Raw genomic sequence first — 13,405 nt, 5'->3', positions numbered from 1 at the left:
AGAGGACAGGACAGACCTGCTCCTGTGAGTGTCTGAAGCAAACTCTTCACCTGCGTAGAAAGCTGAGAACGCAGGGCGGCTGGTGGTTTCGAACTGCTGACCTGTGGTTAGGAGCCACTACACCACCACCGTCCGAAAACTACTTTATGGCACAAATTAGTGCTTCCCAAAGTGGGCGCTACCACCCCTCACCTATGGGGCACTGGAACAACCCAGGGCAGGCTACAGAAAGAGATACCTACACTTTGCCCTGACTAAGAGGCTGAAATACAGTAGTTTTTTAATTATCAGGGAGGCTCTGAGTAATTTTTTTTCTTTCTAAAAATGGGGCCATTGGACAAGTAAGTTTGGGAACCTATGGTTCAAATGAATGCAAACACATTTTGGCTACCTCTACAATTAATCATAATGTATTACATCTCAAGTTCAGTCACAAGACTTGATGAACATGATAGCATCTATTTAATAGAAAGCTGAAAAAGACTGCTCTTGGTAAACTGTCTCAAGAAAGGACACCCACAGAGCATAATAATGAACTGTGTGTGTGTGTGTGTGTGTGTGTGTGTGTGTGTGTGTGTCCTGCATGATCCGCAGTACAACTTGGTTCCTAACGGTTTCACATGCACAGATAGTCTGCCTAAGCTCTGGCACTCAACTGAAAGCACATCTGTCATCCTACAGAACATCTCTTCTGAGTACACACAATGCAAATGGAAGTGGAACTGCTCTAGTGGGAAGTGTCTGAGCTATGAGTCAAGAGATGGTTCGTCAGGGAAACAGTATTTAAACAGCCCAAGGAGGAGGAGTGTGAAGAGGTTGCTTTCCTAAACTCCACAATGAATGTAGATTCCTTTCTTTAAGTTAAGCACATCAGAATTGAAAAAAATCTCCGTGCAGTTCATTTTCCTCCTTCAGATTCTTACAACTTACAAGACAGAAAATTATACCAATCCTCCTCGGAATTGACTTTATTCATGAATAAAATCAGAAAATTATCAACTAGACCACCTTTAAGGCAAACAACATACCTTTTTGTGTGTGTTTGCGGTAGAACTTGAAGAGGCAAAGGGACACTATAACCTCCCCAGTAGGGTTTGCAACACAGATTAGATATGTTATTTAAATGAGAGCGTACACAGTAGATGAAGGATGAGTCTGAAAACAAAGTCACTTCAAAAACCTTCTCCCGGGATCACTTTCGGAGAATTCTTTCTCTCGGGATACAGCTCTTCCTAGTTCTTTCACACTGCCTTTAGCTCCAGCTAGAACCCCACAAAGACCAACCTCGCTGCCCTGAGTCCATTCCAACTCTGATCCTACAGGCAGAGGAGAAGCCGTGTGGGTTTCCATGACAGCAAATCTGTACAGGGGTAGAAGACCACCTGTTTCTCCCAAAGAGAAGCTGGTGGTTTGGAGGTGCTGACCTTGAAGCTAGCAGCCCAGCCGTAAGCCGCCACACCACCAGGGCTCTCTGAGGCAGAACAGAGGTGAAAATAAGTAGTGACCTAACTACCCACTGCCCCTGAGTCGATTCCAACCCATTGCGACCCGCTCCGGGGTTGGAGAGGCTGCCCATCTTTCCTGAAGCAGACAGTCTCAATGTTCTCTCATGGACTGATGATGAATCTGAACCCCCAGCCTTAAGGGTAGTAACCAATGCTTCCCACCAGGGCTCCTTAGGGACTAACCAGAAGGATGGGTATGGGTGTTCTCCATTCAGCTCACGTGAGCAAGTCCATAAATTGGCCTGGTAGTAGATTTTTTTTTTAACATTCTTTATTCGTTGTTGTGAATACATACGGAGACAAAAAAAGAGAAAAGCTCACTGTCATCAAGTTGATTCCCCTCACAGCAGTCTCCAGGGCAGGGTAGAACTGCCCTGCTGGGTTTCTAAGGCTGTAGCTCATCAGGAGAGTTGAAAGCCTCATTGTCCCCCAGCAGAGCAGCTGGTGGTTTCGAACTGCTGACCTTGTGGTTAACAGCTCAGCAGCATAACCTTGACGACACCAGGGCTTCTTCATATATAGCAACTATATGTACACCAGTTTAACCTGCACCCGGTTAGGAGACCGGTTATAGTCGTGTGTGCCTCCCCCGGGGTGTTCTCCATTCACAAGGTTCCACTGCCCTTTAGGATTGCAAGGTGCCATTGGCACAATGGTCCCAGATGAGTGGTTCTTAGACGAGCGTATGCTAAAGGCTGATTCGTCTCCCCTTCATTATTACTTGCGCTCAACGAATGTTTGAAATTCTGTTCTGTGGTCCCTTTTGATCAAAATTCTTTGATAGAATCTTGGGTGAAAAGATGCTCAGTATTGGTAACAGCCAGCGCTCATTTATATATCTTCTTGAGATTTGGAAGAAAGTCCTCCTAGCGAACTCCCAAACATCTACTTCCATTCATTAAAAATAGGCATTCGGCTTGGCTTGGCAGTCACAGCCCAGTTCAAGGAAATGTCAGCATGGTATCGAACAGAAACAGGATTCCTGTTTGCAATGCTCACTCCGGATCTTTAATTACACCGGATCCCCTAAGCTCACTCCCTCCCTCCCTCAGAGCGCCCCCAAGGATAGCATGCTTTCAGGCAGCAACCAAGGAAGCGTTTGCAACTAATGACACAAGTCAGTTAGAAGGATGTGTGAACTTGAAACATTTCAATGACAACCATTAGACCTCTGATCACCTTGACTCTGAAGCAGTGTCCTGTCTAAGTTCAACAGGAAACAAAGGGATGACATTAGTTCAAAGTCAGGATTTGAAATACAAAGATATTTCCATAAGTCATCAGTAATTCACAGATAAGGATATACTAATAAGGAAGGCCAATGAGTAATGATATTACTTATATGCGACAACTATAGTGCCCAAACTGTACCACAAAATACTTTATCAGCAAAGTCTTATTTTCTCACTGTGACATTTTGTACGTGAAGAGAAGTAACAATTATCATTTACTTTGAAAATTTTCCAGACAAATACTCACACCCCCATCCTCCCTTATAGGTGTGAGAAACAATGATGAGGGGCAAAGAAATGCCTGCTGACAGAGAGAATACGTTACAGTGGATAAACGTATGTTATAAAATGATACCATAGCATCATATGCTTTCTTAGCTGTTAACTATTGAATAGGACATTTTAGAAAAATTCATTTGAAAAAGGTAAGACAACCGAAAAAATGCTTAGCCCCTCTCTTTTATCACTTCTACTAATCAACAAATCACAGTATTGATGCTACATATATCTACAATACAGTCGTTCCATGACTTAGGATTTGAAATAAGCATATTTTTTCATATTTTCCTAGTTTCCTTCCATGTGATGAAATAAGCATATTGAGTATATTTTGCTCCATACTTTTACTACTGTACCATCAAAATCATATGTACAATTCAAGACATGCTCAATAATATTCAAGGGGCTACTTTAATAGCCCCCCAAAAGCTATAAACAACCCACATTTCCACCAGCAAAAGAATGAACAAAACAGATTATTACACAGCAATAAAAATGAATGGTTTAAAGCTACACATGAAGGAAGGCCAGAATGAATCTCACAAACTAATGTCCAAGAGGGAAGTCAGATACAAACTAAGAGAGATGCTATGTCATTCCATTGATAACAAGTTCAAAAGCAAGGGAAGGAATCTAAGGCATTTGAAACCTGGAAAGGGGCAGTGTGGGAAAAGAAGGGGCGCTCCTGGGGTACTCGGGCACTTCACTTCTGAACAGGGGGTGGTAATGTGAGTGTGCTCATTCTGTGACAATCCACCGAGGCAAATGCTTACATCAGTATAATTTTCAATGAAAATAGGTTTCTTTTAGTATATTTTTGCCAACTGGTTTTCTACAGTGAATGAGAAAGAAATGTAGTACTCTTTTTTTTAATGTAGTACTCTCTGTGACATGCAGAATTTCTGAAAGCTAAGAAAAATTCCCAACTATAGAAATTGAGTTCATTCTGAACGATCCCACACATTTAAAAGTTGTGCGCATGTGCAAGCATTCCAAATGAGATAGTTATAAAATGGTGAGGCTGCTAGGATATGCCCAAACCTTCTGAACTGCGCAGATTTAAATATCTAACTGTTAGGTGTACGTGCCCTGTGGTTTCAATAACTTCCTATTGGACTGAGCTATAGGGGGCTCTGGGAAGCTATTAGCAAAAATAAATGCATACAACTAAGCAAAAATTACTGAAGACGAACTTATGTAACCTTACACTACATTTTAACGTCTCAAGGTGGGGGGGGGAAGACATCATCATATCCTACATCCTATTCCCAGCTAACCTAACATATATAAACTTTACATTACATCTTATGGTTTCAACAAACAAAAGAAATGTCACTGTTTTTATACCTTGCATCCTATTCACTGCTAACCTTTGACCTTCTTCGTTGTCACTTTTTGGCATTTTTCTGTCTCCAGGAAACCAGACTCGCCAGCTATTCGTTTTACATAACACAACAAGAAGGAAGTGCAAGTGGAAAATGTTGTGCTTGTAGGCATCAGGGATAGACTATCCAATAACAGAACCCATGGCCGCCCCGTCAATTCAGACTCATAGTGACACTATCAAGGGCTTCCGGGGCTATAAATCCTTACAGGAGCAGACACCCCCTCTGGCACACTCAGAGTGGATGGAGGGTTTGCCCTGCTGGCCTTGTGGTTGGGAGCCCGACGCATGGCCATTAATTCACCAGGGCTCTGGTAGTACTCTGGACACCAGGATGGGAGGGGATGGAGGGGGAAGGTAAACCACCAGTTTTCATGGAGTCAATGCGGACTCGGAGAGAAGCTATGCATTGCAGAGCAGAACTGCACTTCGAGGGTTTTCAAGGATGTAATTTCCAGAAGTAGATCACCAGGATCTTTCTTCCAAGGCAACTCTGGGCGGGTTTGAACCGTCAACTTCCCAGTGAGTAGTCAAATAGTTAACTGCTTGCACTACCCAGGGAGTCTGGTAATCTTTTAACCTACTCTAACCCCCCACTAGAGAGGCCATTTCAATGCACAGAAATCCGACAACTAGAGCAGCAATGTCCATGGAGTTTTCCAAGGCTGCCAATCTTCACAGAGCAGACCGCCTCATGCCCATCTTCCCAAGGAATGGCTGGTGGGTTCGAACCGCCGACCTTTCAGCTAGGAATCCAACACCTAACCTACTGTGGAGAGAGCTCTGGGATGGAACAAGGAGTCATTGCTAGGAATAGGAATCGGCTTGATGGTTTGGGGTTAGCCACAAGAATAGGGTCGTGTTTATGTGCTATGCAAAGAATTTAGAGAATCAAGAAGTTACACACATGAACATATCAGCTTTCCTTTATCTTTATAGTACTGTCAAGGAGCCCGGTGACATAGAGGGCTGCACAATGGGCTGCTAACCACACGGTCAGTAGTTCTTAACCACTAGCCTCTCCAAGGGAGCAAGAGGTGGCTTTCTACTCCCATAAAGAGTTACCGTCTCGGAAACCCACAGGGAGCAGTTCCACTCTGCCCTATCGGGTCACTATGGTCAGACTTGACTCCAGGGCAGGGAGTTTGTTTGTTTTTCAACAGGACTATTGAAAGGACCGTGGACGGCCAAGAGAGTAAACAAATATGTGTTGAAGGAAATATAATCAGAATGCTCCTTAGAAGCAAGGATGGTGAGACATCATCTCAAGTACTTCGGCCATGTTTCAGGAGAGACCCGTCCCTGGAGAAGGGCATCATACTTGGTAAAGTAGAAGGGCAGCAACAAAAAAAAGGACGATTCTTGACCAGATGGATGGACACAGAGGTCGCACCAATGGGCTCAAGCATGAGAACAATTGTGAGGACGGAGCAGGGTCTAGTCGAGTTTTATTCTTTTGTCCACAGGGCGACTGTGAGTCTGAATTGACTTGATAGCACATCAGTTGACTTGGTAACAACATCATCAAGAAACCTGAAGATATGTTCATATGAGTAAATTCTTGGTTCTCTCAATTCTTTGCTTAGCACAGAAACATGACACTATTCTTGAGGCTACCTTCCGACTACCCCAAACCATACAGCACCATAGGGTCGGTTCCTACACAGAGAGACCCGGACTAGGTTCCCTGAGACTGTAAATCTTTATAGGAACAAACAGCCTCCTCTTTTTCTTGTAACTTCCTGCAGGAGTTTAAATTTTTTTTCTCTTAAGGCTGCCCCTGGAAAAAAAATCTTAAAAAAAAATAGACAATATTTTATTATGTTTGGGGTGAAAGTTTTCATAGCAAAACAAAGTTTCCATTGGAGACTTTCTACCCAAACTGCTCAGTGACCTGAGTCGCATTTTCCACAAGGTGCCAACATTCTCTTTAGTTGGGTTGTGGGGGTTCCGTTTCCGGTGCTCAGATCTCCCCATCTCTCCATCTTTGCTTTGGAGTAATGTTGCCTCTTCCGTCTCATTTGGATGGTTTTTAAATGGAGCCCTGGACTTAATTTCGTGTGCCAATCTACTAATTCACTAAGCCGTGACCCCAGGGAATGCTTCCAACTCAAGGCTTCAAGGGCTTATAGAGTTAGGGGTGACAGAGAGTCCTCTAGTCTCAACTAGTCCAGGAAGTCCGGACTCTTTAAAATAGGAGTTCTGGTCCATATGTTTCCACCAGCCCATCAGGGTCCATCTCTTAATAATGGCCTTGAACCCTGGAAAACCTTTTGAAGTCAATTCTCCATCATAAATGAAATTCAATGTCACAGTTTTAGTTTCAGTTGGGTACAGTCTGGGGGTTTAAGTTCAGATAGAACACTCTATCGATTCAACAGCAATCATCTTTCGTTGGGTAGGAAAAAAAACATTAACACACAGAGACAAAGGAACCCAGAGATAATTTAGGACCTGTCTAATTTAACCAGTTACTAAGGCTTACCAGGGGATATGCTTACTTTCAGGAAGCTCTTAGGACCCAGAAGATTTTAGTGGTCGCCAAACCAAACTCACTGCCACCAGGTCAATGCCGACTCACAGTGACTCTATATGCCACCAGGGCTCTGTGTGATTTCAATGGCACACAACCCAATGACCAAACAACTAGACACAGCACAAAGGTCAACCAGCAAGAGAATAAAGGAGCTCTCGACTATGGAGCGGAATGCTTGACACCAGTTGAAAATTGAGTGAATTGAAGGCACATACACAAAAACATTGAAGCGGGAATGAATTGCACACAACTCCTAAACCAACAGCAACAACTTTGTAAGAGCTTCGGATCTAGGTCAAGTGCAAAGGTTAACCGTTGACTTCAAGTGAACGAAAAAAAGAGGGTAATTTTCCAGAAAAAAACTTGTTTTTAATCACCATACCTAAATTTGGCATAACGAAAAATAGCAACTAGCACAATGTTTAAGAGTCTATACAGTATCAATAATGAAATAAAAACAAAATAAAGTGTAGGTTAGAGTCCACGCTATTCTTCGTGCTACCTGAAAGAGTGGTTTGCAATGGGCCCTGTAGTCACTAAGGAACTGACCTTGAGATGTAGAAAAGCAGGCAGACAGCACTGAAATATCCAAGAAATGCACAACATAATTCAAAAATGCAGTGGAATGAAAACCAATATTAGAAGCAAATTAGAACAAGCACAACATAAGGATGCAAAAATGTCACACAATGGAATTAATCAGCCACTCTTTAGTTATGTATCAGGATTTCACTGCAAAACACAAGCTGCTTGGTTTGGCTCTGCACACAGAGGACACTGATCTCACCTGATCTCATGTTCATACTGTGGGGACAGTCTACCTGAACTCTGGTAAAAGCTTTTCAGGAACGAGGGAGCAGAGAAGGAAGGGGCAGACAGGGAAGTGTGGAGACTTGGAAGACTGGAGGAAGAGTTACCCTCCTTGTGCACACGACGAACTGACGGAAGAATGCTGAGTACAGAAAATACAGCAAATGTGTCATAATTCATAGTTCATCAAAAATCTGTATTCACCATGAAAAGTCATATAAACAGAATTTTGCTATAGCTAAACTTCCTTAGGAAGGATCTTATGGGGGTGGGGGGGCATAGAGCAGGCATTCCTTTGTCTAGATGGCTATAGCCAGCACTTTTACTCTTTATCTTGGCTGTCTTTTAACCCATCAGTGTTGTCTGTAAAAAGATGGTTATCAATTTCATGACAAAAAGTGACATCTGCTTTTACAGGCAAGGCACTTAACCGGGGACAGGGGATGGGGGTGGAGGGGGTGGAGCAGATACAGAAACACAGGAAACAAGTTCCAGAAGGAAAAACTAATTATCAATAGTTATAAACTGTCCAAAGAATCAATGTGCCACATGTCTGGTGGCTAGACATCATGTTCTTTCTGGAAGCTGACAAACTGCTGCTAAACCGTCACTACGAGCTCTGCTTTTCATAAGAACCTTTTCCCAGCACGAGGGCTTTACAATATCACAAACAGCAGTTTAACTGAGATATTATCAAATGCATTTAGTGGGGCAGAAACAAAAATAAAGAGGAAGAGGAACATCATTTATAGTCAAAAGTAGTTGAAGTGTTAAATGATTGAGGATAATTTTTCCTGATGAAAAGTGAGATTTACTGTCTTGGGTAAAAACATAATAAAAAACAAAATCACAAGCCAAATTCACTGTCATTGAGTTGATCCTGACTCATAGCAACCCTACAGGACAGAGTAGAACTGCTCCTGTGGGTTTCCAAGACTGTAACTATTTATGGGAGTAGAAAGCCCTGTCTTTCGCCAGAGAGCAGCTGGTGGTTTTGAACTTCTGGCCTTGGGGATTACAGTCCAATGTGTAACCACTATGCACCAGGGCTCCAGGGTAAATATCTAGTGCTCACTTAAAAAAACAAAAATACTTTCTATACTGTGAATACCTAATCATGCTAACGAATGGGTGTCTTTGAAATACTTAATTCTGTTGATTGGTTGACTTTCATATCTGATTTTGGGGTATCCAGTAGTTCAGAAAACCGCCGAGAATAGAATCACATCTTTAAGGAAATGCGGGGACATTGATCACAATTTGGTCTAGAAACCAGCCTTGTCCTTTCACTGAGAGTTCCACCTTTATCTCCAATTGGCATTCTTATCAGAATCATCTTCCCTGTAGCAAACGCATTGATAAGAAAGCCAAACACAATGAAGTATTGATTTGTACCCTCTCATTTGTGCTATATAGTAAGATGCCCCAAGTGCAGGCTCAGCCTTTTTATCATTAAATCTCAAATTATTCTGCTACGTTATGTTTCATGAAACATGTAAGTTCCTTTCTAATGGACCCAAATCCATTGCCATTGCGTCTGTTCTGACTCACAGCGACCCTGGACGGGGTTTCCAAGGCTGTCAAACTTTACGGGAGCAGAGCTCTCTGCTGGTGGGATTGAACTGCCAACCTTGCCGGTCAACAGTCTACGAGATTATCAGACAGGGCCACCAAAGCTCTCTTTCTTACAGAGGCATCCTGTCAATAATCATCGCCAGCATATTTTTCCTTCCTTGGTATCACTTTATTCTAGAAAAATTTTCAAAATGAGTTTCGTGGTTTGCTTTAACTGACCATGCGAATATAATAAAATATAGTCAAACCACCTTCCCTGTACGAAGTTAATGTAGGTGCTTTTTCCACCCTGAGATACTGGAAGCTAACCGTAGAAGCTAACAGGAAGTTCCGCTGTCGAATTCGCTGATTTTGTTCCTTTACAGTCACCAAGAAGACTAGTTTTGTCAGCACGTTTTCAGACAAAACAATTGCATGGCATCTCATTTTTTTATGAAAAAAAATTTTTTTATGCAGGAGGTGGGGGATGGTGTGCAGGGAGGAAGGGAAAATGCCTGAAAGTACTTTAACCCCTTCTCTTTGGGTTAGTACTTTAACCCCTTCTCTTTAACCCCTTCTCTTTGGTGATAGATCTGGCCACGTTTTCTAATAGCTGATATTGTTTTAATTGACTTTTGTTTACTGCCTTTCACAGGACCTGACGTTGGCTAGGACTTCAAGCCCAAAGCACAAGAGATGGCGGGTTCAGACTCACCTGCACTGCTCGCTGGAGCTCTGCCTCAGGAGCGGGGAGCGCACGCCAGGTGCCCTCCCCTCCTGCAGATTCAGCTTTCTCTTGGAGCTGGAGGGTGGGTGGCTGAAGGTGTGCGCCCGTCTTCGGAAATGTGGGGAGTCCGAATCCTCTTCAGGGAACGTGCTCCAAGCTGAGGACAGTGGGGAGGCTGGCGGTGTTCCTGGTGGGGAGTCCCCCGGGGAGTAGTCCTGAAAAAGCAAGCGAACTTGAAGTCTTCCTTGCCCCAAAGGATCCTAGCAGACCTGCTGAAGCTCCCAGCTCAGATGGGGCAAGGGGCCTCTTCTTCCTCCTGAGCCATGACTTTCTTTCTCTCTCTCTCTCTCTCTCTCTCTCTCTCTCTCTCTCTCTCTCTCTCTCTCTCTCTCTCTCTCTCTCTCTCTCTCTCTCTCTGTCTCAATCCATGCTGAAGGCTAATCAGTATGACCAGAGCCCATTTCTTCTGATAAGCAGCTGGAAGACAGGCCGGACAGAGAAAAGAAGTGCTAAGAAAAGGTTTTCTTTCCCTGGACACTTCGTGGGGAAAAGCTACAGCTACTGTACCTCTCCACTGCTGTCAGGAGGGAAGAAGAAATCATGACCAAGGGGAGGTGGCATCGGTGTTTATGTCGCTGCTGATTTCCGTGACAGAGCAGCATACTTCCTGAACCATCAAAACAACGTGGCCCTCCCTGAGGGTTGGGGTCTCCGGGAAAGCCATCAGGAGAATCAAATAAAGCCTGTGAAGCATCTTCCTTCACTTTGGATGTTCCAATCCTGCGACATGTGGCCTGGGGTCATTTGTCTTTTTTTTTTTTTAATGAAAAACAGGAAATGAATGAAAAATGAGTCGGCTGGAATGCAGCTGATATTGCAGGAGGAGCCGGAGTAAATCTTTCCATGCAGACAGGTGTGAGCCTCATACTTTCCAGAATGGACAGCATGTTAGAAATGGGGACAGGACAAACACGGCTCAGAATCAACGCTGAATATTGTTTTTTCCATTAAAAAATAAAAAGTGGGTGGCCTCAGGCTGGCTGTTTTCTGGCAGAATAGAAGACCAAAAAAAGCCAAACCTCCTGAGTACTGTCCAGGAGATAACACAAGCCTCCTCTTATCGTTTGAAAAAGGTTAAAAAGCAGGGAGGTGGTGTTGATACAGGGAACTACAAAAGAAAACAGACCCCAGGACAGACACCACTTAGCATTACTCCCTGGATGGCTTGGGCCACTCCAACGCTGGGGTCCACGGTGCGAGCGCGAGCAACAGCTCAGCACCTGATCGGAGCGTAGCCGCCCATCGGGGCACGTCCCAACCCACTGTGGGAGCTGCAGGCTTAACACACTGACCAAGACGCTAATGTCCAGAACCTTCCAAGGCAGGTGCTTCCATAACAGTACCTCCAACCTTTACCTTTTTGACGTCAGAGAGAACTCAAAATGAGGTAACCGAGCCTGCCTGTGACACCACGTCAGGGCTGGGTTTGGCTGACCTTCCCATTTGTGTTGAAAAGCGAGTCGTGCCGGGAGATACCTTCTCTGAAGCCAGACTGCTGGACCGTTCGATGCTGTCCATGCTGCCGAGCCGGCCTCTCATTCGGTTAGCCCCCTGAGGGAAGAGAAGCAAGTTAAATTTTCAGACAGATTAGGTCTTTACTTCCAAAACCTGCCTCTTTACGTCAGAGCTAAGCTGATCCTCTCTGTGTGGCTCCCTCAGCTTTGTTGGCGATACAGCGCGGGCTGCAGGATCGCTAAATCAGCCAACGAGTGACGGGAGACTCAGGTCAAGTTGGTCACAAGGTTAACGCACGACTGCGCCAAACATTCCGAGAGAGCCTCAGAGAGACCCTTTAACTCTACTCGCCAACGGACGTGCACGGGGGAGGGGTCAGAGCGACACACACACAAACGTTGTAGGACATGGACTTAGAATTATCTCTGCACCCTGGTGAAAAACTCACAAGGTTGTGATATTCGAAGGCGCGCAGGTTCAAAATAAAGAGAAAGGGGTTTTCCCCAAATGATTTGGATTTTGCTTCATTCCGTCCAAATGCAAAACTTCAAACACCACTTCGTTCTAGAAGATGGGGCTCTCTACTCCCCTAAAGAGTGACCGTCTCGGAAACGCACAGGGGCCGTTCCACCCTGTCCTGTCGGGCGGCTGTGAATCGGTGGCCCCTGGATGCAGTGAGTTTGCTTTTCAGTTTTCCAGAAGTAAGATACCAAGCTGCCTTGCTTTGTTGGTGTTCCTGAGTCAGCGTGTGTTTTTCCTGGCAGGTAGTCCTTGGCTTGGGGTTCAATGGTGCTCTGAGTAGGAAGGACCAGAGAGATCCGCTGGTCTAGTCTCTCATTTTACACAGGGAGAGGCTGAGGCCAAATACTGAGCACAGAACAGCAGGTCGGGAGCCTTGTCACACACAACGTATTGAAAAGCAAAGCACAGAATGAGGACGGCGTGGCTTTTAAACCTGTGGGTCTCGGCAGAAGTGCAGCCAGAACCCTCCTTAGACGTGAGGCAGCAAGACTGAGTCTCGTATACTTTGGACAAGAGTAAAGTGGCCAAGGATTCTGTTCTGCTTGGATCCCCAGCCGATGCTCATGGAAGCAGCAAGCCACAGATCAAAAGCGGTGCTGCACAGAAACGCCTCAGAGCAAGAGTATATTAAAGTCTACGTCACTGGGACATTATTGACGTCATCAGTGCAATTGCCTTACACCCCAGGGGCATGATTTTTCTTTTTGGTTTTTCTGCCCTTTGTTTGTTTGGTTTGTTTTTATGTTCTTGTGGGTTTTTGTTTGTGTCATGCTACGACTGCCAAAGGAAACCAGAGGAGTCCAAACCCATGGAAAGCAGATGGATTCTGGGTTCCCACTTACTGCTAGCCCCAATCCAAGAACAGTTAATTAGTTCTTATAAACCGGGCCCACTCCATACTTGCCTTCAGAAATGACCACTGAAGATAAGTGTGCAACAGCAAAGCGTGGTGAAGAAAGCAGATGGTGCCCGGCTATCAGTTGGAAGTGTCTGGGGTGCTAAAGGCTTGTATTTAAATAATCAGCCATCTAAATGAGGTGTCAACTAAGTCCACATGGAAAAAGCATACCAGTCCATTTGATCCAAATATGACAGAAACAAAATCCACAGATGATGAAGGGAAAGTATCAGAGCTTACATTGTGATACCCAATTTGTAGGAGGCTGTGGAGGACAATGGTAGCCCCAACTCCACCTGCAGATTATCTAGTTGGATTAAGGTTCTCCTTCCAGCCACAGGCAAGGGCCCCGAACAGCTTTACTATCAGACAGAGATTACTGTAAACTCGATTACGGTGGAACAAACTATGGTATAAAATGATACGTGGTCAGCTGGTTTTCC

The 13,405-nt window shown here is 44.5% G+C and overlaps 1 protein-coding gene across 1 annotated transcript in view; it reads right to left on the bottom strand.

The window, feature by feature from the left end:
- Window positions 1-13,405, bottom strand: part of TBC1D4 (TBC1 domain family member 4) — a 208,946-nt gene that overhangs the window by 34,340 nt on the left and 161,201 nt on the right. The window contains exons 9-10 of the mRNA XM_075562974.1: window positions 11,564-11,638; window positions 10,016-10,242 (exon numbers count right to left, since the gene is read on the bottom strand). Coding sequence (XP_075419089.1) covers window positions 10,016-10,242; window positions 11,564-11,638 — 302 coding nt within the window. The remainder of the gene's footprint in view (window positions 1-10,015; window positions 10,243-11,563; window positions 11,639-13,405) is intronic.

Source organism: Tenrec ecaudatus, chromosome 11 (genome assembly GCF_050624435.1).
Source record: "Tenrec ecaudatus isolate mTenEca1 chromosome 11, mTenEca1.hap1, whole genome shotgun sequence".
NCBI classification, from domain to species: domain Eukaryota; kingdom Metazoa; phylum Chordata; class Mammalia; order Afrosoricida; family Tenrecidae; genus Tenrec; species Tenrec ecaudatus.
The sequence above is the reverse complement of the archived record's forward strand: the minus strand, read 5'-3'. Positions and strand labels throughout refer to the sequence as shown.